Consider the following 27353-nt stretch of genomic DNA (forward strand, 5'->3'; position numbering starts at 1 on the left):
GTCCAACAAACATGTACTGACATAATTGATAAATCACAACTAAGGAGGATCTGTTCACTGGGAGTTTCAGCAGCCCAGCCAATTCTGTGGGTGGCCGTGATTGTATCACTTCATAATGACCAGGACACTGATCATGGCCATGTGGTGAATTGTTTTATTAATTGGTGTGAGGGTTCATCATCTCAAAAGTTAAAGGGATACTTCAACATTTTGGCAAATTTGCCCATTGCCATAATCCCTATAGTCTGAGTAATAGGTTCGTTACCTTTAGTTGTCCGTGCAAGCTATTTTTAGATCACCGCTGCCAAGTTCGGACCTGCTGTGCCAACTCATGACTCAGGTTGATGGTATTCCGGCTTTCCCTCATCAAACTCATCAAATACACAATCCAACAACTCCAAAACACTCTCGTGGACAAGTTGTGACCTGCACATTCACCACGCTATGAAATAATCATGGAACGATATGAGACGGAGATGTTTTAAAGCTAAATGCTAAGCTGGAACTACACTCCAGACATGGCTGCTGCACTGTGTCACTCTGCCCAGTGGTTTACTCGGAAAGTAGTTCAGAGTATTTGCCTAATGTGTCATAATGTTACATAATTATACGTTATCATTTCATAGCGTGGTGAATGTGCAGGTCACAACTTGTCCACGAGAGCATTTTGGAGTTGTTGGATTGTGTATTTGATGAGTTTGATGAGGGAAAGCCAAAAATACCATCTGTCTCCATTGAGTTGGCACAGCAGCTCCAAACTCAGCAGTGCTGATCTAAAAATAGCTTGCACGGACAACCAAAGGTAATGAACCTTTTACTAAGACTATAGGAATTATGGCAATGGGCAAATTTGCCAAAATGTTGAAATATCCCTGTAAGAAAAGATCATTGGTTTTAAGAAAAAAGCCCCTAAATTTTCCTTGTTTTTATTCATAGGCTTGCTGTGGAAGTTTCACATCAATACAAGTTTCTTGGCACTTTCATTGACATTTCCTTGACCTTTGATGCTAACACAGACACAGTCTGCTAAGGTCCACCCATGCATGTTTTTTTTTTTTTTTTTTTATGGTGAACTGAGAACGTTTAACATTGACACGTTTTTTATGAAAATGTTTTATTCTTGTTTATTCTGATCCATTTTAACTTTCTCTTTTATCTGTTTTTTTTTGTATGGTGTTTGTAAGTCTGTTACCATGGTTACTTTGGAGATGATAGAGCCAGAGATTCTTGTTTTTTTACTTCACTGACAGGGATTTCAGAAACAGTGCTACCTGACCAGTCCTCACAACCACAATTATGATGTTAGACTGGACTACACCTGCACAGCTGACTATAAACACACTGTATTTACTGAACTATTTGTTTGTCTCTCCAAGCATTCTGCTTGCTTGATATTAAAGCTAATGGCACTTACTTGCTTGCTAGAGTGCATCAACTAGTTCCTTCCAAAATTTCTCTTCTTTTAGTCTGTCCTGGTCATTCCTCAGCAATGCTTTGTAAAAGCAGGGATGTTGTTAGAGCTCGACAAACTTTTCCTCTGTCTCACAGTTTCATCTCACAGCACCAGCCTCATCACTCTTCGCTTTGTCTTTTAGTTTGTTTACATTTGTGTCTGCTGAACATGCAGAGCGCTCTGTGCTCTCATTGGTCAACATCCCTAAAATCATGTAATAAATCACAGAAAGCAGGACAAAAATCTGACATGCTAGACTTTCTGTTGGGATGTCTCAGACGATTTCTTGATTGTCATTCACAATGACACACGAGATGAAACAAAAGATTTCCAATGCAAACGTGCCCTGAAACCCTTTGACTGTGCTATAATCATGCTGAAAACAAGCCACATGTGGCTTCATTGGACACCAGTGTATTATGGCGCCTATTCAACCTTCAGAAGATAAGTTGGAAAAACCCATAAGAGAACAGACTGGAAATTTGTCAGTGAAGTAAGTTATGGCTGTCACTTAATTCTCTTAATGGATGACAATTAAAGAAGCCACTGTTGGCTCCACATGTTTACCTTCAAAACGATTAACTGAGGTGGAAGAACTCGCAGCCTATTTGTTGCATTGCAAAACAGTGCCAGACAGAGGCTTTATGGAGCAAAAACAATAAGTTTTTTTTGTTCAAGCTACTGCACATTTAAGTCAACAGCTTTGATGCATTTTGACCTAAAATTCACAAATTTTTGCAGAGCTTCAACACCTATCCGTAGTGCTATATAGCCTACCCAGAATTCAGCTGACTCTGAGCTGGATCCAGTCACAATTTGCTGGATTCGCCTAGCAATCACAGCTGCTTAGCACCATTGCACCAAACAAAGCGGGATTAGCAGAATGATTGGTAGGGTGTTGGCAGGGTATGAGTTTACATGGGGCGGTCCTTGCCGACTGGACGTGCTAAAATTAAAATATTGCCAGATTCAATGAAGTCATATCCACAAAAGCAAGCTACTCTTGCTGGGCTCTTACTATTGAAGAAACACATCCATGATGCAAATCTCCCATTCCACCACATCCCAAAGGTGATCTATTGGAATGAGATCTGGTGACTGTGGAGGACAATGAAGTACAGTGAACTCACTGTCACATTCAAGAAACGAGTTTGAGATGATTTGAGCATTTTTACATGGTGCATTATCCTGCTACAAGTAGCCATCAGAAGACAGGTGATCATAAAGGGATGTGCATGGTCAGCAACAATACTCAGGAGGGCTGTGGCATTTAAATGATGCTCAGCTGGTACTGAGGGGCCCAAAGAGTGCCATGTTAAAAAATCCCCCACACCATTACACTATCACTACCAGCCTGAACTGTTGATACAAGGCAGGATGGAGTTGTGCTTTCATGTTGTTTACACCAAATTCTGACCCTGCCATCTGAGTGTCACAGCTGAAATCAAGACTCATCAGACCAGACAACATTTTTCCAATCTACTATTGTCTAATTTTGGTGGGCCCATGTGAATTTTAGCCTCAGTTTCCTGTTCTTCGCACTTAAGAGTGGCACCCAGTGTGGTCTTCTGCTGTAGCCCATCTGCTTCAAGGTTTTCAAGTGTTTTGCATTCAGAGGTGGTAATCTGCATGCCTTAGTTGTCATGGGTGGTTATTTGAGTTACTGTTGCCTTTCTATCATCTTAAACCAGTCCAGCCAGTCTCCTCTGATCTCTGACTTTAACAAGGTATTTTCATCACCTAATATTTTCACTTTTTCAGACCATTTTCTGGAAACCCTAGAGATGGTTGTGTGTGAAAATCCCAGTGGATCAGCAGTTTCTGACATACTCAGACCAGCCTGTCTGGCACCAACAACCATGCCATATTCAAAATCCCCATTCATCCCCATTCTGATGCTTGGTTTAAACTTAAAGGGATACTTCAACATTTTGGCAAATTCGTCCATTGCCATAATCCCTATAGTCTTAGTAATAGGTTTGTTACCTTTAGTTGTCCGTGCAAGCTAATTTTAGATCGGTGCTGCCGAGTTTGGAGCTGCTGTGCCAACTCAATGTAAGCAGATGGTATTTTTGGCTTTCCCTCATCAAACTCATCAAATACACAATCCAACAAATCCAAAACACTCTCGTGGACAAGTTGTGACCTGCACATTCACCACGCTATGAAATAATAACATATAATTGTGTAACATTACTACGCATGAAGCAAATACTTGGAACTATTTCTTGACTAAACCACTGAGCGGAGTGACACAGTGCAGCAGCCATGTCTGGAGTGTAGTTCCAGCTTTGCATTTAGCTTTAAAACATCTCCGTCTCGTTTTGTTCCGTGATTGTTTAGTAGATCTGGCCCAATGCCTTTTGTTTGCATATGATTATATGAACATTTGTTTTAATAAGAAAGTTTTCTTTTATGAAAAATGTATTAATTTAACAATAAACTTTTTGTCTGTTTGTATGTATTTGTTTGTATTTTTAGTTCTATGGTGTTTATGAAGTCATAAAGCAAACGTCATTGAAAAAGAAACCTGAGTCATGAGTGATCAATGGGTCGCATAGTGGATGCTGCTAAAGCGCCAGTTTTATCAGAATTTGACATCATTCTTCGTTAAAAGAACAAAGAACAGCACTGAGTTGTTTTCCTTTTAAAAATAACAAAAGTCAGGCGTGCCAGTAGTTGAGTGGTTAAGGTGCATGCCATATACGCAGGCGACCTGGGTTCGAATCCGGCCCATGGCACCATTTCTTGCATGTCTCTCCCCGCTCTCTCCCCTGTTTCCGACTCTATCCACTGTCCTATCAAAATAAAGGCCAAAAATAAATCTTAAAAAAAACAACAACAACAAAAGTCGTGTATTTGCACAAGATTTGGGCATTCATTCATTCATTGGTTTCCATTAATCTGGACCTGTTCTGGTCATAATCTGTTACAGTTTCATCAGGTGAGTCCACATCAGATTAAGCCAGCCCATTGTGCAAAAAGACACTGGGCTGAACCCAGTTCCCCAATTTGGACCAAAAATTTTACATGTGGCCCATGTCTGGTCCAGTCACACATTGCTATCTGGGTAGCTTCTTTGCCTGTTACCTCAGCAGTCTCTCCTCAAAGGGGCAATTAAGTCTCTTGTGGCTAAATAACTACTATTACCAAAGTATACCATATTCAACCCAACTAACAAAATACAGAAATATCCCTTTAATATCATATCTTGTGTTGCCTCTTAGATTGGTGTACAGTGAGTGACTCTACCCTGTAAGTAGCAAACTCGATCCAAACCAGGCCTGCAAAATGTCCTGAGCACCTACAGTCTAGATCCCTGTACTGTAACATTTCTTAGTCAAAGATCTGAACAAGTAACAATGTGCAGAATATTATAGAAGAGTCTCCATTTTTTCTTAAAAAAAGAGCCAGATGCACTAATGTCTGGTCACTTTGCATTTGCAGGATAGAAAAAAGAGAAGGTGTCACTGAAAACTCAATTAAACATGTTACACTGTGTCTGTAATGACTTTTTAAGACCAGCAGGAGGGGTTGTTACACTACTTTTACCTTATGGGTTTAAGGTTATGGATGTTTCATGTGTACTTTTTCTTCTGAAGTCAACAAAGGGTTTTTTTACCTTCTCAAATGCAGTCACACATAGATCCTTACATTTTCTTCATGAAAAAACATAATCTCTTTACTTCTTCTTCAACACAACCAGACCTACCCTCTGTACACCTGTGTGACTGCCAATTAGCACACAGCCATATTTGTCCTTCCTCACAGCTTACCTGGGGAATGACCCTGAGCCCCTCTGGAGGAAGTTCTCTGAAGGTGGTGTCCCACGGGTTGCTGGGAAAATAGAAGGGGACCTCATTAGTATTAGGCCGTTATTTCCACCTCAAACCTCACAGGGACGCAGGAAGAAGAAGGTCAACCTGGGCAACGTCCCAAAGAAACATAAACACTCCAACACAGGGAGCTGAGAGCTCAGCTCCATTCACACAGAGTGGAGTCGAGCCTGAGAGGGGCTTCACTGAAAAAATCCCGAAACAATAGGGAGCAGGTGGTAAAACTTCAGATTACTAACATTTTGATTTTAGTAAAGACAAAAAAATAAGACAAAATAAGAAAAGATTATGTAATACAGAATAGGAACCTCGGCCTGGGTTATACCATTAAACAAGACAAGAAATTGTTTTTCATTTCCATAATAAATCCCCTTGCCTGGATCCAAAAGAAGATGAGTCCTTTTGTAAATTAACAAACGTAAGAACTAGGGATGTCCGCATTAGTGATTAACTGTAATGTAATTAAGATCCATCAGTCCAAAACATTTTTTAATGGCATGCTTTATTGTCTCTTTCACCACTCTTAAGCCACTGCAGCATCTCCCTGCAGTCACAGTAAAGTAAAGTAATTCCACCACTGCCCCTTAAAGGAATAGTTTGGTATTCTTTAAATTGGGTCGTATGATGTACTTGGCAACAGGTCTGCCGATTTGCAGATTTGGCTGGGCCCATGGCCCTCCCAAGATGTGATTTATTGATGATATCAGTGCATGTGTTGGATCAGTAGCATTGGTGCTAGCATCCTGTCTAACAGTTCCCTCATTTTGGAGCTGAAAAGTGTGCCAAGCTATTATTGGGTCAGAAGTTGTAACTGTTTAGTCATGACACTTTCCAACACTTTTTCACTCTGTTTTTGCCACTGGTAACCCAACTTTCAGCCCACCTTTGCCCCTTTTAACCTGTTTTTGCCACTTTCCTGCTACTTTGTGCCCTTAGGACAGTTCTCATTCATTTTTTTAAAAATAGCCTTTTAAGAGGAAAAAGCACAAGACAATCTGGCTTATTTCTCCACTCTCTCAGACCCTTCGTCATGACCAGCATATCTCAGAATGGAAATCCACGTTAAAAATTATAAAATAAAATTGGATTAAACTTCTGTTTAGGGTTATGGGTAAGGGTTAAGATAATGGTTAGGATACCAAAAGTTAAAGTCAAAAACCTGATCTATAAACCTAATTACAAAATGTAAAATAAAGCCAAATAAACAGTCGGATAACAGGAAAAGACTCCTCCATAAAAAAAAAGGACACAGCAAGCATAGCTTACGTAGCTCTTTGGACTTTGTAAACTACACTGGTAACACAGCTACATAGCTAACTGAGCTAGAGCTAAGCTCACAAAGCAGCTACGTTATCTGCGTAGCTAACTTAGCCGTAGCTATGTTTACTAAAACATAAATATCAATTGTGCTAAAGTTCATAATGCTTAATTAAACTACAGTAAGGTATTGAGCTACATAGCTAAAGGACCTACAGACCTAACAGAGCTCAAGCTTAGCGCACACAGCAACTACATAAGCTATGCATCCACATTATCTGCATCTTAAGTTAGCTTTAGCTATGATAGCTAAAGCAATAGCTATCAAGTCGCGCTTAAGCTCACATTGCAATAGCTATCTTAGCTATTGATAGCCACAAAGCTAACGGAGCTACAGAGCTATAGAGCTTAAGCTCAAAAAGCAGCTGCATAAGCATATCAATATGTGCTATAGCTCACAATGCTATATGTATCTTACATAGCTATGTAGCTTACACAGCTATGTGTCTTACATAGCTACATGGGTACAGAGTTAACATAGCTGACATAGCTATGTACATTGCTGAAGCTTAGCCAAGTTAAACAGTTTGCTAATGCCCATGTTGCTAAAGCTAACTTAGCTACATTGGCTTATAAAGTAACATTAATTACAAAGCTTGCGCAGCTATGTTAACTTAAGCTAAAGTTAAAAAAGCTAAAGGGAGCTACCATTCATGTGACTACTTATAAACCAGGTTTATACATTATCATCCCAGATTAAACCTCTGATGGCTGTTTTATTTATGAAATCTATTTTCAGTCTGTAGTGTTGTTAGTATGGTTATTTCATAAATGTAACTGCCAGATTTTGTTTAAAAATCTTAAAAAAGAAATATGTTCCATCATATTATGGCACTTCCTTCTTTATAGAAAAAACCCCCAACATTTAAGTTGCCTATGTATCATTGTCAAGTTGTATTTAATTATCCCCCCCACACACACACACTTTAATACATATTATTTATATAACATATATTTTTATGTGTATTTTTTTCTGCTCCTTGTGTAACCTTTCTCAAGGTTTTACTTTATTTGATATTGTTATTTTAGTCTGCTATTATTTTTTGTAACACCTGTTCGTTTTTGTTCTTTCATAATGGATGGACGGATGGATGGAACTAAGATGATAATGAAATATAAAAATTACTTGTTTCAAGATTTTTTAAAATAGAATTGAAACATTTTCATGGGGGATAATGAACCACGTTAATTATCTTTATATACAGAGCATGGAGCTGATGTGCAGCACAGACAGCTGGTGTCTTGCCAACTTCAAATTCATGTCACAAGCTGGGCCTCCAAATGTGTGAAAAATACATAATTCAGTGACCAAATCTCATTTATAAACATACAGTTAGATACATAAACCACAATGTTACAAAACATAAGGTCTATAAAGCAATACAAAAACAGAAGTATAGGAACAAGCACTGGAGGTCTGACTGAAAACTCTGACAATGAGATAATAGATTTGTCACATTGTAACAAGACTGTTAAAATAGAAAATGTGCTTTCTCCAAAGTAAGGCTGAAGTCAACTCTGTTTAATCTTTTAAATCTTTTTAAATTGCATTTAACCTGCTGTGGAACAAAGCCTTCTTTGGCCGTATTCATGCCCCGCTCAGTAAGAGCATTTTAGGACAGAAGCATGGCAAAGAAAGACACATGAAAAATGTCTACAATATGGACTTTCTGGCACATATTTTTTCTGTGTTCATCATGAGATAAAAGAAAGGAGAAATCAATTTGACATGTTGATGATGATGAACTTATAAAAAGCACACACAGAGGCTAATCTCTGCTAAAGAATCTGCAGAAAGGGGACTGAAATACTGTTTCTACTCTCTTTGATTCACTTTCATCTGTGCTTTTATGTAACTCTCACTGCTCCTATTGATTTGACTCTATTTGCTTTTGTAAGAGAAAAGATTTTGGTTGTTTTTGTCGTCCCACGCATTAATAAATATGTCATGACCCGGTCAGCAGCAGTCACAGATGCTGGATTAAGATCATCTCAGTGCTCTCACACTCTGATGTGTGTGTGCATGCAGGCGGCTGGCCTGCGTCTGATTTAACAATGACTCATGAGAGAATAAACAGAGGTTGCTCGCTGTGACGACACACATCTGAAACTGCACCTTGAGACAGAAAAATACTTTAGTCTGGGGGTGAGGCTCGGCCTCTTATCCCACAGTGTCAGACTGTGTTGTGCTGCGAGGCTGAAACTGTTGCCAAGAAAGGACATGAACTTCAAATGAACTTCCCCCACGGCTGTGACAGGAAAGGGGCAGTGCTCTCTAAGACCACAGCCCCCATGTAACCACTCCGCTTTTATCTCTGTCGGTCTCTGAAGCAGTCTAACAGCCAGTAGTATGGGGTCATTATAGATGCAAAACTCAAGAGTCAGTTTTAACTTTTTGAAAGCATGACTTATTAATTTTGGGCTCTGATTTTTCTTTTAAATTTACATTAAACCCTGACTTTGAGCCCAAAACTGCATCCTTGTGCTTAGATATTCCCTACTAGTATTCTAAATGTCTGCTTGCTCTCAGATCTTTAGTTGCTTGCTCAAATATCCTTTGCAAAAATATAAAAACTGAATATAAAACTGAAGTTTCACACTGACATAATCAATCCCTTTGCAAAAACACTTGAAATTTAGCTCAGGTTTCTCCCAATTCTCTCAGTCTTTGTTGACATGTTTCTACACCTTGACTGAATTCCACCTGTGGTAAATTAAAATGATTGGACAGACTTTGAGAAGGCACACTCTTCCCTATAAAAGAGTGGTTCTCAACTAGCGGAACAGGACCCAAACATGGGTCGCTAACGTCTGCCAGGAAAAAAAAGTGGCAGAAATTCTATATACTTTCTACCTATTTGTCTCCTTTTCTTTGGCTGACACTGGTTTCCCAAATTCCTCCAGAAATTACCAAATATCCATGCTGCATGAAAATGAAATAAAATCATTTGTTTGGCTTTGTGTCCTTCTGTAATGATTGATTATGCTTTTCAGCATAATTGTTTTGTGCATTTCCAGTCTCTTAGGGCCCAACATTTTTATGAAATACATTTTTTCTGGCAATGCATATCAGAGCAGAAACCAAGCCATGAGGTCAATGGAGCTTCCTGCAGAGATCAGAGACAGGATTGTCAAACTGAGCAATCATGGGAATGACCTTAGTGAGAGACATGACCATGAACCTGATGGTCTCTCTGACTGAGCTCCAGAGACTGTGTGGAGATGGGACAAAGATCCACAAGGACAAACATCACTGCAGCCCTCCACTGATCTGGGCTCTATAGTGACTAGAGGGAAGCCCCTTCTCAGTACAAAAAACATCAAAGCCTGCTTGGAGTTTGCAAAAAAAAAAAAAAAAAAAAAAAACTCAGTGTGAACCAGGAGGTGACAAATACATGGAAGGAACTAAATTCATCTGGGATAAATGTTGGTTAACATGAGTATGGGAAATGCAATGGAGTATTCAAAAATAACTCTCTTGCTGTTTTCAAAAATTCCACAGGGCGGCGCCAGAGGATTATTTACACATTATTAAAAATACCATTTACTGACGTTTAGACTGTTAGAATAGTTTAAAAAGTGTATAAAAGTTACTGACATTTACACACAGATTGACTTCACACCTTTGTACCTTCCCCACTCCCCACTAACAGACAGACTGAACCAGTCTAACCACTGTTAAACCCTTAAATGGGTGAACATATATATACATGTTTTTAAGAAAATTAAGTAGTTGCTTTCTAAGATGTATCTAGGCTACAATAACATTGATGGAATGTCTTTTTTCAAATATAACATTTGATTTCTAAGTTAAAGTCTGTATCTTCCACAATAAATTGCCCATATATTTTTTTCCACTTTCTAGTTTTGTAAAAACATAAATAAAAAAATAATCAGCCTTTTTTTTTTTTTTTTTTACATATATCGTGTACAGAGTTATTCAAGACTGAAAGTGTGCAAAACTCCAATTCCTAATAAGTTGGGACATGGTTTGACCTGTGATTTAAAAGAGAATTCTGAGATCTGCATGTCCTTTTCAGCCTTTTTCGATTGATCGTAATAACACAATGAAGATATTTAATGTTCAAATTGATAAACTTTATTGGTTTTTGGAAACACACACATTCTGCATTTGATACCTGTAACATGTCGGTAACAGGCTGGGACAGCAGCAAGGAAAGAGTTACCTGTAAATGTAAAAATAAACACCTGGAACATTCTAAATATAAGTAGTTTACTTTAATAAAGGTTATAGTATCATGAGTGTGTATAAAAGGAGCCCTTCTAAAAGCTTAGTTATTCACAACCAATGATTGGGCCAGGTTATCTGATATGTGAAAGCATGTGCCACCAAATAGTCCAACACTATATTAATAACATTCTTCATTATGCAGTTGAATGGAATTTGGAGGTTTCACCACCTACAGTCCATAGAATCATCAGCAGGTTCAGAAAATCTGGAATAATTTCTGCATGTAAGTGGCAAGGCCAAAATACCAACACTCTAATTTCAGTACTTCAACAATTAAGAGTCTTTAGTCCCCAGATGCTTACAGAGTTTCTGTCCTAAGTTTTTAGGAACATCCACTCTTCTAACATGACTGAGGTCTGTCTCCTCAATGCTGCATCAGCCTTACAGGGCCATCTTGTGGCAAAACTACAGACCTCAGCTATTGTGCCATAGAGACTGATATTCTGCACAGAGATGAATTAATCGATAATACACAGTCAAGAGTAAAAGAGAGAAATGAATATTTCACACCTTGATGATATTGAGATCTGTACAGCAAAGGCCTAAAAAACACAAGTACATCAGTGAGTGATCTTCCTCCTTTTGGTAAATGTATACTCCAGGATACAGACTTAAAACACGTGATTGTCAGAGTGGTGAAAAGATAATAGAAATCTGTTAAATCTTGCCTTAAAACCAATATTTCATTAAGAATTCAGGTCAGGTGTGGGAGTTGATTCTGCAGTTTCCAGTGTCAACCTTGACTCTGTGCAGCTCTGGCCTCCTGGTGGCTGAAGTCCAGACCTGCGCCAGGCCCTATCCCCCCTACGGCATCTTTCAAGCTGACCACGGGTATGCAAGAGTCCTCCTGAAGAGAAATCTGGTTCCAGGTGCCGATTCGGACTGGCTGCCTCAGGTCGAGCTGAAACGGTTAAGAACTGGTTGTCAACTACCAGAAACTTTCAGCCTATTTTTGCTGTGCAGGGATTTCTGATTACTCCCCTATGACAGTGGTAGATGTTTACATGCTTAGTTGTTGGAGCCCTTAGTACGACAGTAAATGCAACAGGGAACAATATCCAGGATTTGCTAGCCGACCAGCGCAAAAGAACGACATAAGAAATTTCAGTGTAGTAAAATCTATTGATGAATTCAGGGACCAGTCATGTCTTCAGTGTCTACTGACGTTTCCTGCTAACTGATAGCGACAGAGATCATTAGATTATGTGTTAGATAGCTGTTTGTGAAGGTACAGATGATATTTTCAGTACTTATGTTTCACATTAGCGTCTCAGATCTGCTGTTTGTAATAGTAAGTTTCAACTTTTTTCTCGACATTTTGACCTTTTTCTCAAGATTGTATTTCAACTATATTCTCAACATTTCCACTTTGATCTCAACGTGCCCAGCATTATTTTTTACCTTTACGTGCAGCCCTTAACCTCTCCGTAACATTTGGCTAATCCAGTTTGTACTGACTGTTTGGTATTGTGCTGAAACAGAAAAGTAAAAACTGCTTTATGTCCCTCCCTCCTATCACCGTCTGGATCCAGGAATTTTTTATAGGATTCTGTATTATTGGGAGATAGCGCTAATAGCGGAGGTCTGCGCTCTCCAAGAGCTTTTCTAGTTGTTCATGGTTTAGTGCAAATATCATAGTTTAACATCAATATTAAAGATATGAAATAAAAAAATGAATGAATGAAGAGTTGTAATAATATTCAAAAAACTACTAAATTTGATAGTAGATATTCTATTTCAGTTTTAAGTAAGCTGAATAAGGGTTTGAAAGAAAATACAGTGTTTTACAAAAGTATATTAAAGACTATGTTCCTTTTGATCAGTAGCGGTTTTGGCCTTGGAACGCTCACACGGGTGCCATTTTTGCCCGGTATCTTTCTTATAGTTGGATCATGAACACCGATCTTAACTGAGTCAGGTGAGGCCTGCAGGTCTTTAGATATTGGTTGGCTTAAGGTTGGTTGTCGTTGGTTTACTGTGTAGTTTTACCTTATAGAGTGCAGTTTTTGTGGAATAGATTATTGAATTCAAAACAAGAAGAAACAACAGAGGTGGATAGAGCTGAACAGCTCGTCTCCACATGTGATCTTTTGCTATAGTTTTGATTTAGTGCCCCCTGGTGGTGGAATTTACAAACTGTGCATATACAAAATTTCTCACCTTTTTAAGGTAAATTTCTATTAGTGAAATAATTTCCATATTTCAAATGAGCAACAGAAAGAAGACAAGCTGTGAATAAATAACAAGATAAATTATCTTTATTTCCACGTCTTTGTCATTTATAAAATTATGTGTCCACAATTAATATTAACAAGGCAATACAGAGAATCCTTTAATTTCTCAGAGGCGGATCTCGGGCTCTAGAGACAATAGAAACAAAATAAAGGGGATTAAAGATCTGATTTTATTGGTTTGAGCCTGATCACTCTTGCACTGTTGTTATTAAAGATGGTTTTCATTGTAACATAAGGTATTGATGACTGAGTACCGTGCTGGACTCATAAGGATTGTCAGAGGTCTCTAGAGCCTGCATCCACACCAAGCCCTTCAATGTACAGTCATAAAACTTCATATCCCAGGATTCATCACTGCTTATCACTCAGTGTAAACCAGACAGTTTATTCACAAACTCTTGAACATTCTCCCATCGGATAACCATCTCTGAAATGATCATCATCGTCATTTATTAGCGTAAGCATGACACTTGTCTATCTTAAACATGATAACGACAAATTCTTCTCCCTACAGTAAAAGACACAAAACCCCAGAAACTGTAAAAACCAAACAATGAAGAAACAACCTCTCTACTCTACAAAACTAAAGAAATCAAATCCTTATATACCATGTGCTCAAAGAAAAATAATTAAAAAACATTTCTTGCAAGTCTGTCTGTTGTTGGTAAGTAGGTTTCATTGATGTAAGTTATCAAAAAATTAAATATTATATACTGTATAGGTTATTATTACAGTAACAAGGTTCCATGCGCTCATATTCTCGTCTTCTGTACAGAGTTGAGGATCAGTAGTAAATAACAAGACTATACAGACCTATAGTGCCCAGAGGCCAGAGTGCCAGTAAGTTACAGAGCCGTGGAGACCTGGGGCGGGACAGAGGGGGGTCTCTGCTGGTCTGGACTGAGGGGCCACATTCAAAGGATGATCAAAAAAATATAAGGTTAGAATTATGTCAAAGTAGGAGCTGTTTATGTGCAAAAAAAATCCAGCATATTGTTTAAATGGAAAGGAACAATCCAACTTTAAAATCTCTCATGTTGTGGGGGTAGGTATGGTAGCCTGAGAGGCAAAATGGAAAAAAAGTAAATAATTTTCAAAGTGTAACTTCAATAATCAAAGACTGTGAGGAAGAAAAATGGTTAATTTTCAAGGTTTTTTTTCATGTAAAATTGGGAAAATAAAGATGTGAAAAATTGAGCATTTTTAAAGTTCTGATTTTTTTTTGTTTACAGGGGATAAAAGTGTTAATGTTCGTATAGTCTTTAATGAGCTACAGTCAATATTTTGTGTTTTCAGGCTTCAAGAAGAAAACAAAAACAGCGCATCTATATGTATAAAGAAACTGTACGCAAAATGTCATTTTTAACCTGCTTTTAAGTTTTGAACTCAGAGGATATAGGTGTCGGATAAAGAAAATGAATCAGAAGATATTTTTTTCTTGACTCTCAGAGGCTTCCATACTCACTGTGCACCATGTCCTAACAGCATGCAAACAACAGACATCATGCTGCATTGTTGAATCAATTAAAAATCTAATTTTATTCCCTGTGAATTTCAGGCTCCACTTGTACATAGTACGCCATCAAGAGCTTTTGTTTTGAATGTTGAGAAACAGAAGTGTAGGGCTGTGTACTGACAGCCTTTGACAGTTTTGAGCTGAATAGTTCTGAAGATGAAAGCAAAACTATCTCCACACTTTGTAAAACAAGCTGACAAGCTCTGTTGAGAGAGGAAAGTGAAAGAAAATATTCCTTTCCAACACTCCTGATGCATTGTCATCTCCCTCTTTTCTTCTTCCTCGCTCATATCAATGTGAGTGACAGGGAGGAAAACATCCTGCCGTATTGCACCACATCACTCACAAGACTCCAGAGTCAGGGCTCTACATTAGGAATCAATGTGATCAAGCTGATTTTGTTGCTAACACTTGTGTCGCGTGTAGTTAGGATCCGGTGTTTGCTCCACAGTTTGCTTTTTTTGGTATGGAGTTATATTCTTGTGTGATTTTTGTAAATGACTCCAGGGAGAAGGCAGGCCTGAAAATACCATGATTACTATCCAAGTGTGGCTGATTTTGTCAAAAATTATACAAGATAACAAAAAATGAAAATAGCTAAAGGAGTAATTTCAGCTGTATCAGGATTGTGCACAAAATTTGAGGTTTTTAATGATGGACTGTCCCTTGAGCTAGGAGTAATGCTCTGTGACAAATTGCTGAAACAAGAGCAAATTTTATAAATAAATCTGGAAAAAGCAAAGAAAGATCTGCACAGTGTGCCGGTAACGCCTGATTAATTTAATTCTAAAAAGGTCAATAAAAGGCTGTTTACACCTTGCAACTAACATCCACCCCCTGGGTGATCTGATTTAAGCTGACATCACTTCAATACAGACATTTCCACTCTGCATCAGCAGTGCATTTCTGCCAAATGAGCAAACAAAATTCTTGCCGGTATGAGAAGACCAAATGCATCACTGTCTACACCCAGAGGGAGGTGATATTGTTCTCATAGTTTATATGTGGTCCTTACTGCTGCCCAGGATGCATGAGCATTTACACTGCCATGTATATAATGTGTCCAAGCCTGCTCTAAAGCTGTCAGATCTCCATCTTTCTTTAGGATATGTTGGTATGCGATCACAGCTAGCGTTAAGGCTCATCATGTGAGGTCTGATCACTCAGGATGGATGTTAATGTAGGGTGCAGATGGCCTCTTTGAGATCCTCATAAGCCATCAGTCCCTAGAGGATCAAAATGCTACCTTATCAATTTTTCTTTGACATTACTTTAAGTAGCTGAAACTGTGCAGATCCAACTTCCTGTTTCTGTTTGAGTCTTTACCAAGTATTTCTCTGAATGTGCACTCTCCTCTGTCATGTGTGGAAGCAAAAAGAGACCAACCACCCCTGACCCAGTCCACAGAGCGCCAAGGCCTGTCTCACAAAACCCATTATTAAGACTTAAAAGACACAATCCAACCCCTGTGGGTTCATTCAGTCAAATACATTACTATTTCGCCATTATAAAACAATACCCAGGTGAGTTGCTAAAGCACTGAGAGAGCAGGAGGAGCTGAGGGAGCAGCACACGAAGCAACAACAGGAGAAGGAGAAGTTTCCTTTCAAACGCGCCTCAGACTGAGCTGACATTCAGAGTCTGTAAGAGCTCAGCGATGGGAGTCAACTTCACTGGTAGGGCACGTATGAGAGGATGGCTTTGTTAAAGGCTAGCAGAAACACATTCATTTCGACCACATGTTTCATGTGGAGGTGCAGTGGGCTTTATAAGGCATGGATGATACATGTGCTTAATATTTAAATGACTCATCAGCAAGTGAGACAGTCAAGCTGTTTCAATGCTGTCTTCTTAACTTAATTTAACTACAATATTTGTGCGATTCAAGGACTGAAAAGCTAGACAAGTCAAATTTAACAAATTAAATTAATTAAAGTAAGGCTAAACACACACACAAACAAAAGAGCTGGTACAGGGTTAGTGATGTTTGCAGTGCCTTTCATAAATATACAACCACCTCAGACTTGTACTATTTTACAACCTGGATTTAAAGCTCCTGTGAGGAATGGGTGATTTGGCTCCCCCTTTGGACGAAAGTAGCTGATCATGCAAAAGTAGTGCTTCCTGATGACAATCTCCTCCTCATGTCTTTAAAATGGATAAAACAGATAAGGGCTGATTTTGTAATAACCACTTCTGACACCTACCATGAAGCAGCTCTTACAATGACCTCATGGATTAAATATAAAAAGTCGTTAAAAGCCTTCTTTGCTTTTCTAGATCATAGATAGGTCTTTTAGATTAGCTTCTTTCTGTTTCATAACCACTAAAAAATTCCTCGCAGGAGCTTTAAATCAAGTTTGGCTGTATAAGGGACTCAGTAAGGGCAATAGCAGGTAAGCTAAGCTATACAGCGCTTCAGGTTGGTACAGCTACTCTGCAAAATTTAGCCAGTTTAAGGTAAAAACAAGCCATTAATTAATGCAAGCTATCCAAAACATGTGGCATTTTATTTTTCCTTCACAAAGCCTCTGAGTTTGGCACTATTTTGCAATGCAACAGATAGGCTGCGTGTTCTTCTGCCTAAAGGCTTCAGGAGACAAAAACTAGAAACTGAATTAATACTGAGCCTAGCTAGCTTTCCCACCCTTAGTACTCTTCCCTTACAGGGGCCACAAATACTGACATCCCTGGTGAATAATACACCACAAAGTACCTTATACAACCAAACCTCAAAAATACAGAAATGTCGCTTTATGGGCATTTTAATGTTACGTTGATAAAAAACAAAGTCCAAAAAGCAGACATGATGGATGTACAAGTTCACTTGAAGGCAGTTAGTTGTACCGATTCTCATTTAGAATCCCAAATTTTGGGCGTAATTTTATTTGATGATTCACCTCTATCTAATATTTGATGTTTTTGTGTTCTTCTATTACCTCAACCCCAATAAACTGTTTAAATTTGCAGTTGTAGCATGACAGAATCACCAAAAGTTCAAGGGGGTAAAACTGCACAGTAAATCTCAAATTTAAGCAGGTTTGTTGGTCTAACTTCTAGTCAAGATATCACATTACATTCGTATTAGCCACATCAACCAGTAAATTTAAGATAAATATCTAATTTCAACATTAAAAATAATAATAAAACTGGGGAAGCTTAGAGTAGGATTCATTTTCTGTTTTACCATCCAATTTACAATTATTTAAAGACTGAACTTTTTAGAGAAATGTCTTTGATTTCTTCTGGCTTTTTTTTTTGGTTGGATGATCAATGAAAAATTACAGTTTTGCTTAAGAAAAGGAACCTTTTTTATAGCTTTTTTCTGAAAAGCCTTGGAGGAAAGGCAGAATGTATCGTTCATAAGCGAGCTGTCACTCTGATTGGCCCATAATGAATGAGACAGATGGAACGTTAAGCCAGTCACCCTGTGAGGATTTTTTAAAAGGTTCTAACCTTCCAAAAACAGATAGATGTATCACATGTCATAGAAATGGAAAAATGTCTGTCTGATTAGTTTATTTTTAATTAAGGAGGAGAATGTGGCTTAAACTTAGTGTGATGAGATATTTTTTTGACTAAAAATCAGACAAATGCCCTTGTTAAACTTGAGTTTTTACAGTGTGAATGCAAAGCATTGCAAAAGGAGATTAAAAAATATGATGCAACAAGATGAATTCTGCACTGAGCATCTTTGAGCTTCATCATCTTGTCTTTTAAAGTCGATATCTAACGGCTAAAACTCAGACAGCAGCACAGCAGACAGACACTAGAGTGAGGCGTAATAGGACCAGCTGGGGGCACTGGCTGAAAACTACTCTACTGATATGCTGGTTTGGTTTTAAATCATCTGTTTATATATTTCAATGTTTTTTTTTTAGTTCTGTCTGTGAGCTGACCTCAGCTCCTCCAATTAGGAGCCGAAGGAAGCGGCCAAGCAGCATAAAGCTATTCACACCATTTTAGACAGAGTGACACCTCAACACCCGGACACAAGAGCCCGACAACATCACAACACCCCACCCACCCACCCACAGCTGCCTCCAAGACAAAGAGCGAGAAAAGAGAGACAGAGAGAGCAAACAAACAAAGAGGAAGAGGAAGAGTGGTGCTGTGACAAACTGGCCAGAGATACTATGGTGTTGTGCTGATAAGGCCGTGATCTCCTGCAGAGCCAGGCTGAAGTGCTTTGCCATTATTGTGGGCTGAGCCTCCTTGTAATGTTCCTGCAGGTACAATGGCTCTCATTCCACCTCCAAAGCTGGCTGTTTTCACCCTCCACATTCCTGCTGATCCTCCTCATTCGCCGGTTTCTTCTCCACGACAGGCCTCTCAGTCTCTCTTTCAGTCTCTGTGCCAATTTCAAAAACCCTCCCTTCCTGTCCCAGATATTATTATCAACCTTTATTCCCCAGTCCTCCCTCTCCTTCCCTCCCCGAAAAGTCCATTTTCTGCACCACTATATTTGTACTGTACAGTCGGAAAACTGATGAGCAGAAATCTTTAAAAAGCAGAGCCCTGGGCGGTTTAATCTTAGATTTTGTCTGTGGTTGTTTCTTGCTCTGGCATCTATAAAGACAGGCCTGCATCTGCCTTTTCATACACACTTACACTCACACACTTTTCACTCTCTCACACACCCCCACAAAGCCATGCTCGCACAAACACGCATGCTCTCTCTCTCTTACGTTCTTGCACACGCTCGCTCACATGCAAGCCCTGCTCGTTTTCTAGTGGTGGTTGGTTTGTCGGACATGCAGGAGTGGGGAACGAGGATGGGGGGAGAAAAGGTTTCTAAAAGGAGGAGAGAAGGTGTTTGTGTCTAAGTGTGTGAGTGTTGAGGGAGAGGTCTTAGTTCAGCTGCCATCTCCTGCGGTATTTCTTATCGTCATCACCTGTAGAAGATAAAGAAAACATTAGTTAGCACCTTTTCTAAGCCTAGAGTGAGCGCTACACTAAAAAAATGTAAGGAGGCATGAAGGGGTTGGGAAAAGTACCTTTCCACAGAAGGTGAGATTAAAGAGTTTAGGCTGAGAGAGAAAGCAGCAGAGAAAAAAGAGCAGATAAGACATGTCTGTAAAATCACAAGAAGAGTCACTGATTTTTGTCAACACTGGATAATTCTGAGTTAAACATCAGGGAGGTTTAATCATGGAGAGAAGTGGCTGAACATACCTTCTATATGGTTCCTGGACATGTATTTTAGTGCTTCATCCAGGAGGATGACTGGGATGGAAATCTTCAGGACCACAATCCACTGGGACCAACGCAGAGGGGTCACCTGGAAGATCAGCTAAAGGACAGAGGACATGAAGTCAGAAACTTTCTAGTAATACAGGTGCATCTCAATAAATGAGAATATCATCAAACAATTTATTTCAGTAATTCAGAGCAGAGGGCTATATATTAATTACACACAGACTAATATATTTCAAACGTTTATTTTTTTTATTTTAATGATTATGGAGGCGATCAGTCTGTGGCACTGCTGAGGTGTTATAAGGCCCAGGTTGATCTGATAATGGTCTTCAACTCCTGTGCATTGTTGGGTCTTGTGTAATGCATCTTCCTCTTCACAATACCCCATAGATTCTTTATGGAGTCTAGGTCAGGTGAGTTTGCCAATCAAGCGCATACCACTACCTCCAGGTAGTGGTATTTTTGCTAGTGTGGACAGATACAAAGTCCTGCTGGAAAATGAAATCAGTATCTCCATTAGGATGGTCAGCAGAGGGAAGTATGAAGTACTCTAAACTTCCTGGTAGATGGCTGCACTGACCTTGGACCTGATAAAACACAGTGGACCAACACCAGCAGAGTCCATGAGAGACCATTTAAAGGCTCAGGAAACCTTTGCAGATGTTTAAAGTTAATTAAGTGATTAAAATGTGACACCAAATGTGTCCAAGACTGAAATTTTTCACAATATTCTAGTTTTCTGTGATACTGAATTTTGTGTTTTCATTATCTGTAAGCCATAATCCTCAAAATTAAAAGACAAATACTAGATATATATCAGTCCGTGTGTAATGAATCTATGTTTCACTTTCAGAGTTGAATTACAGAAATAAATCAATGTTTTGATGATATTCTAATTCACTGAGATGCACCTGTATATCAGGTGAAGACAGGCTGACAGTCTGAAATATTTAAACTATTTCAAACCCTCATTTTCAGTCATGAATACCCGCTCCACCGAAGCAGAACAGGATGGGGTGAATGAACATAAGTCTCGTCAAGTAGAATGCGATTCTCCTCATTTTTCAGCTTTAGCAGATCACCGATACATTATATTTCTTCATGAAATGATCATGATCATCCTATTATGCACCCCTAGATGAAGGGCAAATGCTTTTTCTGGTTGGACTGGACATCTATGAGCTACAGCCTTAAAGCTCAATCCTTTTTGTTTCAGATCTGTAATTGTACGTTTGAAATACTAAAAGTGAGCATGGTACTATGTGTAAGAGCCTTGTTTTGTTGCTGCTGTGAACTCACCGGCAGAGGCTCCACATAGAGGATGAAGAAGTGGAGGGAAAGAGAGAGGATGATGGCACCCAGCAGCCAAATATTGACCCAGGGAGGCATCCTGATCAGGGACTGGTTCTCAGACAAACTGCAGGGAGGAGACGTTTTCAGACATCAGAACAGGCTTATCAAACATGCTTAGTTGAAACAAGGAAAACCAGAGCTTATTACTGAAACTACTTTACAGTCACAGACTTCCTAAAATAGGTGAAATCCAGCTTTTTAAAACCTTAACCTGCTGCTTTAATAATTTATAATGATAAATAATCACCAAAATGCTCCATCATTGCTCCTGTGTCTCTTTATTTAAACATTTCCCTCAGATTCTTTCCTGAATGACACAGCAGTGTTTGTTTCTATAAGAAGCTGCTGACAGACTTGCTCCATGAGCAAACCTGGCAAAAACACAGGCACTTTCCCCCTTATTCAGCCTCCTAAATAAGCATTATTCCATTTCTTCAGAGGTGTGACTGAGCTGATTTCTTTTCCACATTCACTTAAACAGAATCTTAACAGTAAATAACGTTAAAAGAAGGGAATAGATGTTTCTGACGGATGTGTTTTTATCCCTCTCTAAGCTGTGTAGTCGTCTCGTTTGATGACAGTTTTCTTTTTAATAAAAACTGTGACATTTAAAGAGCGCCCTCAGAGATGAGATGACTGACCTGTTGAGAGCGTTGAACATTTCGATGGTGACCAGCACAGACAGCGCCATGGTGGTGGGGTAGCGGGATTCAAAGATCTCACAGTCGATGCCCTTGAACATGGGGTTATCCTCCGTACACTGCATGAAGTGTCTCTGCAGAAACAGACAGGCAGACAGAGGTTAACGTGTGCTTGTATGTGTGTCAGCGAAAGTGAGCTGGACCTGTGTGACCTGGTGTAATGGAGCTCAGGTCTGATAGGGGAACAGCTGCGGAACCCCGGCCTCATTCCCAGCCTGTGTTCAATCAAACCACATGGGTCTGATTCCTCTTTTGATTTGTGGACACTGTTAAGATTTACCAAAATATTTCTGTGTTCATGTGGGTTTATGAGTAGAAATTAAGGATAAGCACCTTTAATTTAGCAGACATTTGTTTAAATCTTCACCAGAAGAGAAAAATTGAAAAAATTCAGGATAAACAGACATTTCTTTAGGCCTGTTTCACATCACTTAAAAACATGCAACACTAATGTATCATTTTATATTATTTTGGTAATATTCCTACCTAAAATGATAAAACATGAGCCTGTGAGCATGTGATTAAAAGACTGAGCTAAGTCAGAGGTGTCACTTTCAAGGACATATTGGTGCAATATCAATAATTAGCAGGCACAAAAATTGATAAAAAATAAAGTCTTTGCCTCTGCACATACCATCCACTGAGGCAGTTAGAGGGAGAAAGGCATTCAGGTAAAAGATTTTAAGCTACAGCTGATCTGAAGGGAGCAAAGCAGTGAATGCATCTGTGTAATGATTTTGACTCGAGGGATAAAAAGAGTATCAATATGTGTTCAACTCTTTCTAAACTTTGCACAAAAAAAGGAAATTTGTGTTTTGTAGATTATTTCTTTGTGGTACCAATGTTTCTTGGCAATAAATCTTATACCATTAGAAAGCCTGTTCATTTCCCTTTAAAATGGTGCCACATTTGAAAGGAACATGCATTTGTGGGATGAGCAGCAGAGCTGAGTATGTGGGTTGCACCCAAGAAAAATTTGCCAAATCCTCTCTGCCAATGCCAAACAGCTTACTCTGCCATTGACTCCTGATTGGTGGATTGGATGATTGAGGTCTGAAGAACCAAGACATGTTTGCAATTTAACAAAGTTGCCTGTGGAAGAAATATACACATCCACAACAGCCTAGTGCAAAATACTGCCCCACACATCACACTGCCTCCACCAAAAGATGTTACTGTATTGATGCAGCAATCAGAAGAGTGTTCTCCATATCTCAGTCTTTGACCCTATGATCCAACTGCTGTGGGCAGAATTTGGACTGATTGCTGAACATAACGATCCTCCTCCTCCAAGCACCTTAGCTGCTGTCATAGTCAGCAGGCAGCAGTAGATTCTGTGATTAAGACCACAGTTACAGCTGCCAGCCATGATGGCAGCTTCCGCAAATAGGCCGTAGGATTTGTCCACATGATGCGAAAAGGTACACATCAGCTTCTGGCATTGGTGTATACCACTTTATTGGATAATTAGGGTAATATTTTTCAAGGGCAACCAGTACAGATGCTGAACTGATATATTAATGCATCCCTGGTAAAATACAGTGAAAAGCATAATAATCTGGCTAAGAGCTGTCTGACACATTTATCATTATTGGGTTATCATTGACGAGCCAAGCAATAAAACAGTTTAATACTTGTATTTATCAGCCCCATGCACTCCTAAATTACAGCTTTAAGGTAAAGTGTAATATGTCAGTTAGAGAAAACCACAGTGCAGTTCTTTTTAACAATGCAATCTTAGTCAAAGACAGCTAAATTTTAGTGTTTTTCATATAATAGTATGCATATTTTTTGCGGTTTTGTATTTGTGGTGAAATCTGTTTCATCAATAAACCAAGTCTTAGTATCAAAATTGATATAATTAAGGAAACAATTGCATCCTACACCTCAAATCTAAGGATGGAAATAGTCAAATAAAAAAAAATAAAAGAGCAACTCAAAACTCACCAGCTGATAGAAAGACACCTGTGGTCCTTCTTCATCAAACAGGTACCACCATGTTGCAGCACTCACTGTCCCAAGACCCACATAACCTACAGGAAACACAGTCACACAGACAGATTCAAGTCAAACAGAACAATGCCAGGCCATTTTCTCATTTAAACTCCTAAACATTGTCATGACAATCAATTGATCACAAATGGATTATTTTTGGTGCATTCATGTCAGAGTTGATACTACCTCCAATGGCCAGGTATCTGAAGAACAGCCAGCCTGAGATGAGGGGCTCTTTGGGGTTCCGGGGCGGTTTGTCCATGATGTCCAGGTCTGGGGGGTTAAAGCCCAGAGCAGTGGCTGGCAGGCCGTCGGTCACCAGATTAACCCACAGCAGCTGGACTGGAATCAAAGCCTCAGGGAGACCCAGGATGGCGGTCAGGAAGATGCTGTAGACGACGAAGAGAAAAAACTAAAAACGTCAGACTGCATGTGGAGTAAAGATGGCGGCTGTGTTGCAGTGTTTCCATTCCTCACCAGACGACCTCTCCCACGTTGGAGGAGATAAGGTATCTGATGAACTGCTTCATGTTGTTGTAGATTGCTCTGCCCTCCTCCACAGCAGCCACAATGGTGGAGAAGTTATCATCAGACAGAACCATCTCTGACGCCGACTTTGCCACTGCTGTACCAGAGCCCATGGCAATTCCAATCTCTGCTTTCTTCAGGGCCGGGGCATCATTCACCCCGTCTCCTGTCTGGAGTGAGATACCACTGATTTAGTCATAAATACAACAAAAACCTTACTCATAGCTTCCCATTTGCTAAATTTCATGAACAGTCCTAACACATTACTGGTATATGCATTAGTGTTGCCACAATACCAGAATTTTTATCTTTGATGCAATTTGTCCAGGCTTTTTCACCCCTGGTGATACTCTTGGAAGTGGTTTTAGGGCCCCTGTGACATCCACATCACGACCAGGGACTTGTGGCAACCATATTATGGTAGGACAGTAACCTAGGCCATGCTTACTCACCACATCCACCCTGTACGCCGCCTTAAAGATGTTTGTTATTTTTTCAAAGAATTATTTTCCCATAACCCTGGTAATATGTAGGACATCCAGAGCACTACTGGGGTTGTGCCAATCCTTTTTCATGCCTGAGGGTGGCCTTAGGCAGCTTACTCGCCATGTATAAGCCTTAATGCAGCCTCAACTTTTGCCCAAATATGACTAAAAGTTCTGCAAAGTATGGCACATTTGTACACAGAATGAAAAAAATGAGACTTAAATGGCTTCTACAGGCAAAAGTCAGCATTTAGTGTCGCTCCCCCTTTCTACTAAGCACATATACTGTATTGAAGTTTTCTTCAGTTCTAGTTAACTATCTTTACATTATCCCCATCTATTTAATGGAGGTCACTCTACGCCTGTGTTTTATCAGATGTTTATCTCAACAAAAAGTGTCCCTGTGTGAGCATTCTGCTTGGGATCATGGTCATGCTCATAAAATACTGCAAAAACGTCAAAACTAATGGTGATCTAAGAATTTCGCAGAGTACTGCTTGCGTACGTTAAATATGCACATGTATATTAATATACATACAGAAATTGAATAAACGGTCAATTATTAATAAAGATGGGTTGGAATCTAATAAGTTCTTATTTATTCCCACTCCTTTTTGGAAGTCTGTGTGTTACCAACACATAGATAATACTCAGGTGGGCCACGCAGATACACTATATTGCCAAAAGTATTCACTCACCCATCCAAATAATTGAAATCAGGTGTTCCAATTATTTCCATGGCCACAGGTGTATAATATCAAGCACCTATGCATGCAGACTGTTTCTACAAGCATCTGTTAAAGAACGGGTCGCTCTCAGGGGATCAGTAAATTCCAGCGAGGTACTGTGATAGGACGCCACCTGTGCAACAAGTCCAGTCGTTAGATTTCCTCTCTCCTAAATACTCCACAGTCAACTGTCAGTGGTATTATAACAAAGTGGAAGCAATTGGTAACAACAGCAACTCAGCCTTAAAATGACCGAGTGGGGTCAGTGGATGCTGAGGTGCATAGTGTGCAGAGGTCGCCAACTTTCTATTGCTACAGTCAATTGCTACAGACCTCCAAACTTCATGTGGCCTTCAGATTAGCTCAAGAACAGTGCGTTGAGAGCTTCATGGAATGGGTTTCCATGGCCAAGCAGCTGCAACCAAGCCATACATCACCAGGTGCAATGCAAAGCGCCCGATGCAGAGGTGTAAAGCACGCCGCCACTGGACTCTAGAGCAGTGGAGTAGCGTTCTCTGGAGTGACGAATCATGCTTCTCCATCTGGCAATCTCAAGGACGAGTCTGGGTTTGGTGGTTGCTAAGAGAACAGTTCTTGGCTGACTGCAACGTGCCAAGAGTAAAGTTCGGTGGAGGGAGGATTATGGTGTGGGGTTGTTTTTCAGGAGTTGGGCTTGGCCCCTTAGTTCCAGTGAAAGGAACTCTGAATGCTTCAGCATACCAAGAGATTTTGGAAAATTCCATGCCCCCAACTTTGTGGGAACAGTTTGGGGATTGCCCCTTCCTGTTCCAACGTGACTGTGCACCAGTGCACAAAGCAAGGTCCATAAAGACATGGAAGAGAGAGTTTGGTGTGGATGAATTTGACTGGCCTGCACAGAGTCCTGACCTCAACCTGACAGAGCACCTTTGGGAGGAATTAGAGCGGAGACTGAGAGCCAGGCCTTCTTATCCAACATCAGCGTGTGACCTCACAAATGCCCTTCTGGAGGAATGGTCAAAAGTTCCCTTTAACACACTCCTAAACCTTTTGGAAAGCCTTCCCAGAAGAGTTGAAGCTGTTATAGCTGCAAAGGGTGGACCGACGTCATATTAAAGCCTACAGATTAAGAATGGGATGTCACTTAATTTTATATGCAAGTCAAGACAGGTGAGGGAATACTTTTGGCAATATAGTGTATATTTACTACCACCCAAGCATATTTGCCAACCATTTCTTCTTCATTTTATTTACAGTGCCATGCAGAACTTTTAGGCATGTTTGAGCCAAAAATAGGGGCTAATGTAAGGCATGTAATGGCAAGTAAGCCATTAGGGCCACACAGGGTGGAAACAAGGATTGACACAATCCATGTTGGATGACCTACATATTACCAGGGTCATGGGAATTAATCTCTCCAACAAAGTCCCATTTTAGGGTGGATTAAGAGGTGGCTGTGACAAGTAGGCACAGCCTTTGGTATCGTCCAGGTTGGTGGTAGGGTTGCCACAAGCCCCTGGGGGTGCTGTGGATGTCCAGAAGGACCAGAAAACTCCCAGCAGGCTCTAGCCATATCACCAGAGGTGCAAAAGACTTGGAAAAAGAAATGCTGTTGAGCTTGACCTTGGCTGCTGAGCTACACACAATGCAACGTTCCATGTTAAAGATTTAGAGCTTCATGCATTGTCATTTTAAAATTATTTCAGCAGCTAGTTGCTGCCAATATCCTCCTGTGCTCCAGTACTTTAGGAGGATTATTGTACAGCTGATGTATACT

At 39.7% G+C, this 27353-nt stretch overlaps 1 protein-coding gene across 2 annotated transcripts in view; it reads right to left on the minus strand.

The window, feature by feature from the left end:
* Window positions 1–18648: 18648 nt before the first annotated feature.
* Window positions 18649–27353, minus strand: part of atp2a3 (ATPase sarcoplasmic/endoplasmic reticulum Ca2+ transporting 3) — a 124540-nt gene continuing 115835 nt past the window's right edge. Inside the window, exons 15-22 of one of the 2 annotated variants that reach the window (XM_041801272.1) lie at window positions 24334–24554; window positions 24043–24245; window positions 23809–23894; window positions 21802–21935; window positions 21107–21224; window positions 19784–19901; window positions 19606–19638; window positions 18649–19503 (exon numbers count right to left, since the gene is read on the minus strand). In XM_041801272.1, coding sequence (XP_041657206.1) covers window positions 19634–19638; window positions 19784–19901; window positions 21107–21224; window positions 21802–21935; window positions 23809–23894; window positions 24043–24245; window positions 24334–24554 — 885 coding nt within the window. In that variant the 3' untranslated portion in view covers window positions 18649–19503; window positions 19606–19633. The remainder of the gene's footprint in view (window positions 19504–19605; window positions 19639–19783; window positions 19902–21106; window positions 21225–21801; window positions 21936–23808; window positions 23895–24042; window positions 24246–24333; window positions 24555–27353) is intronic. The other variant, XM_041801271.1, reaches the window with a different exon arrangement.

This window comes from Cheilinus undulatus, linkage group 12 (assembly GCF_018320785.1).
Source record: "Cheilinus undulatus linkage group 12, ASM1832078v1, whole genome shotgun sequence".
Classification (NCBI taxonomy): domain Eukaryota; kingdom Metazoa; phylum Chordata; class Actinopteri; order Labriformes; family Labridae; genus Cheilinus; species Cheilinus undulatus.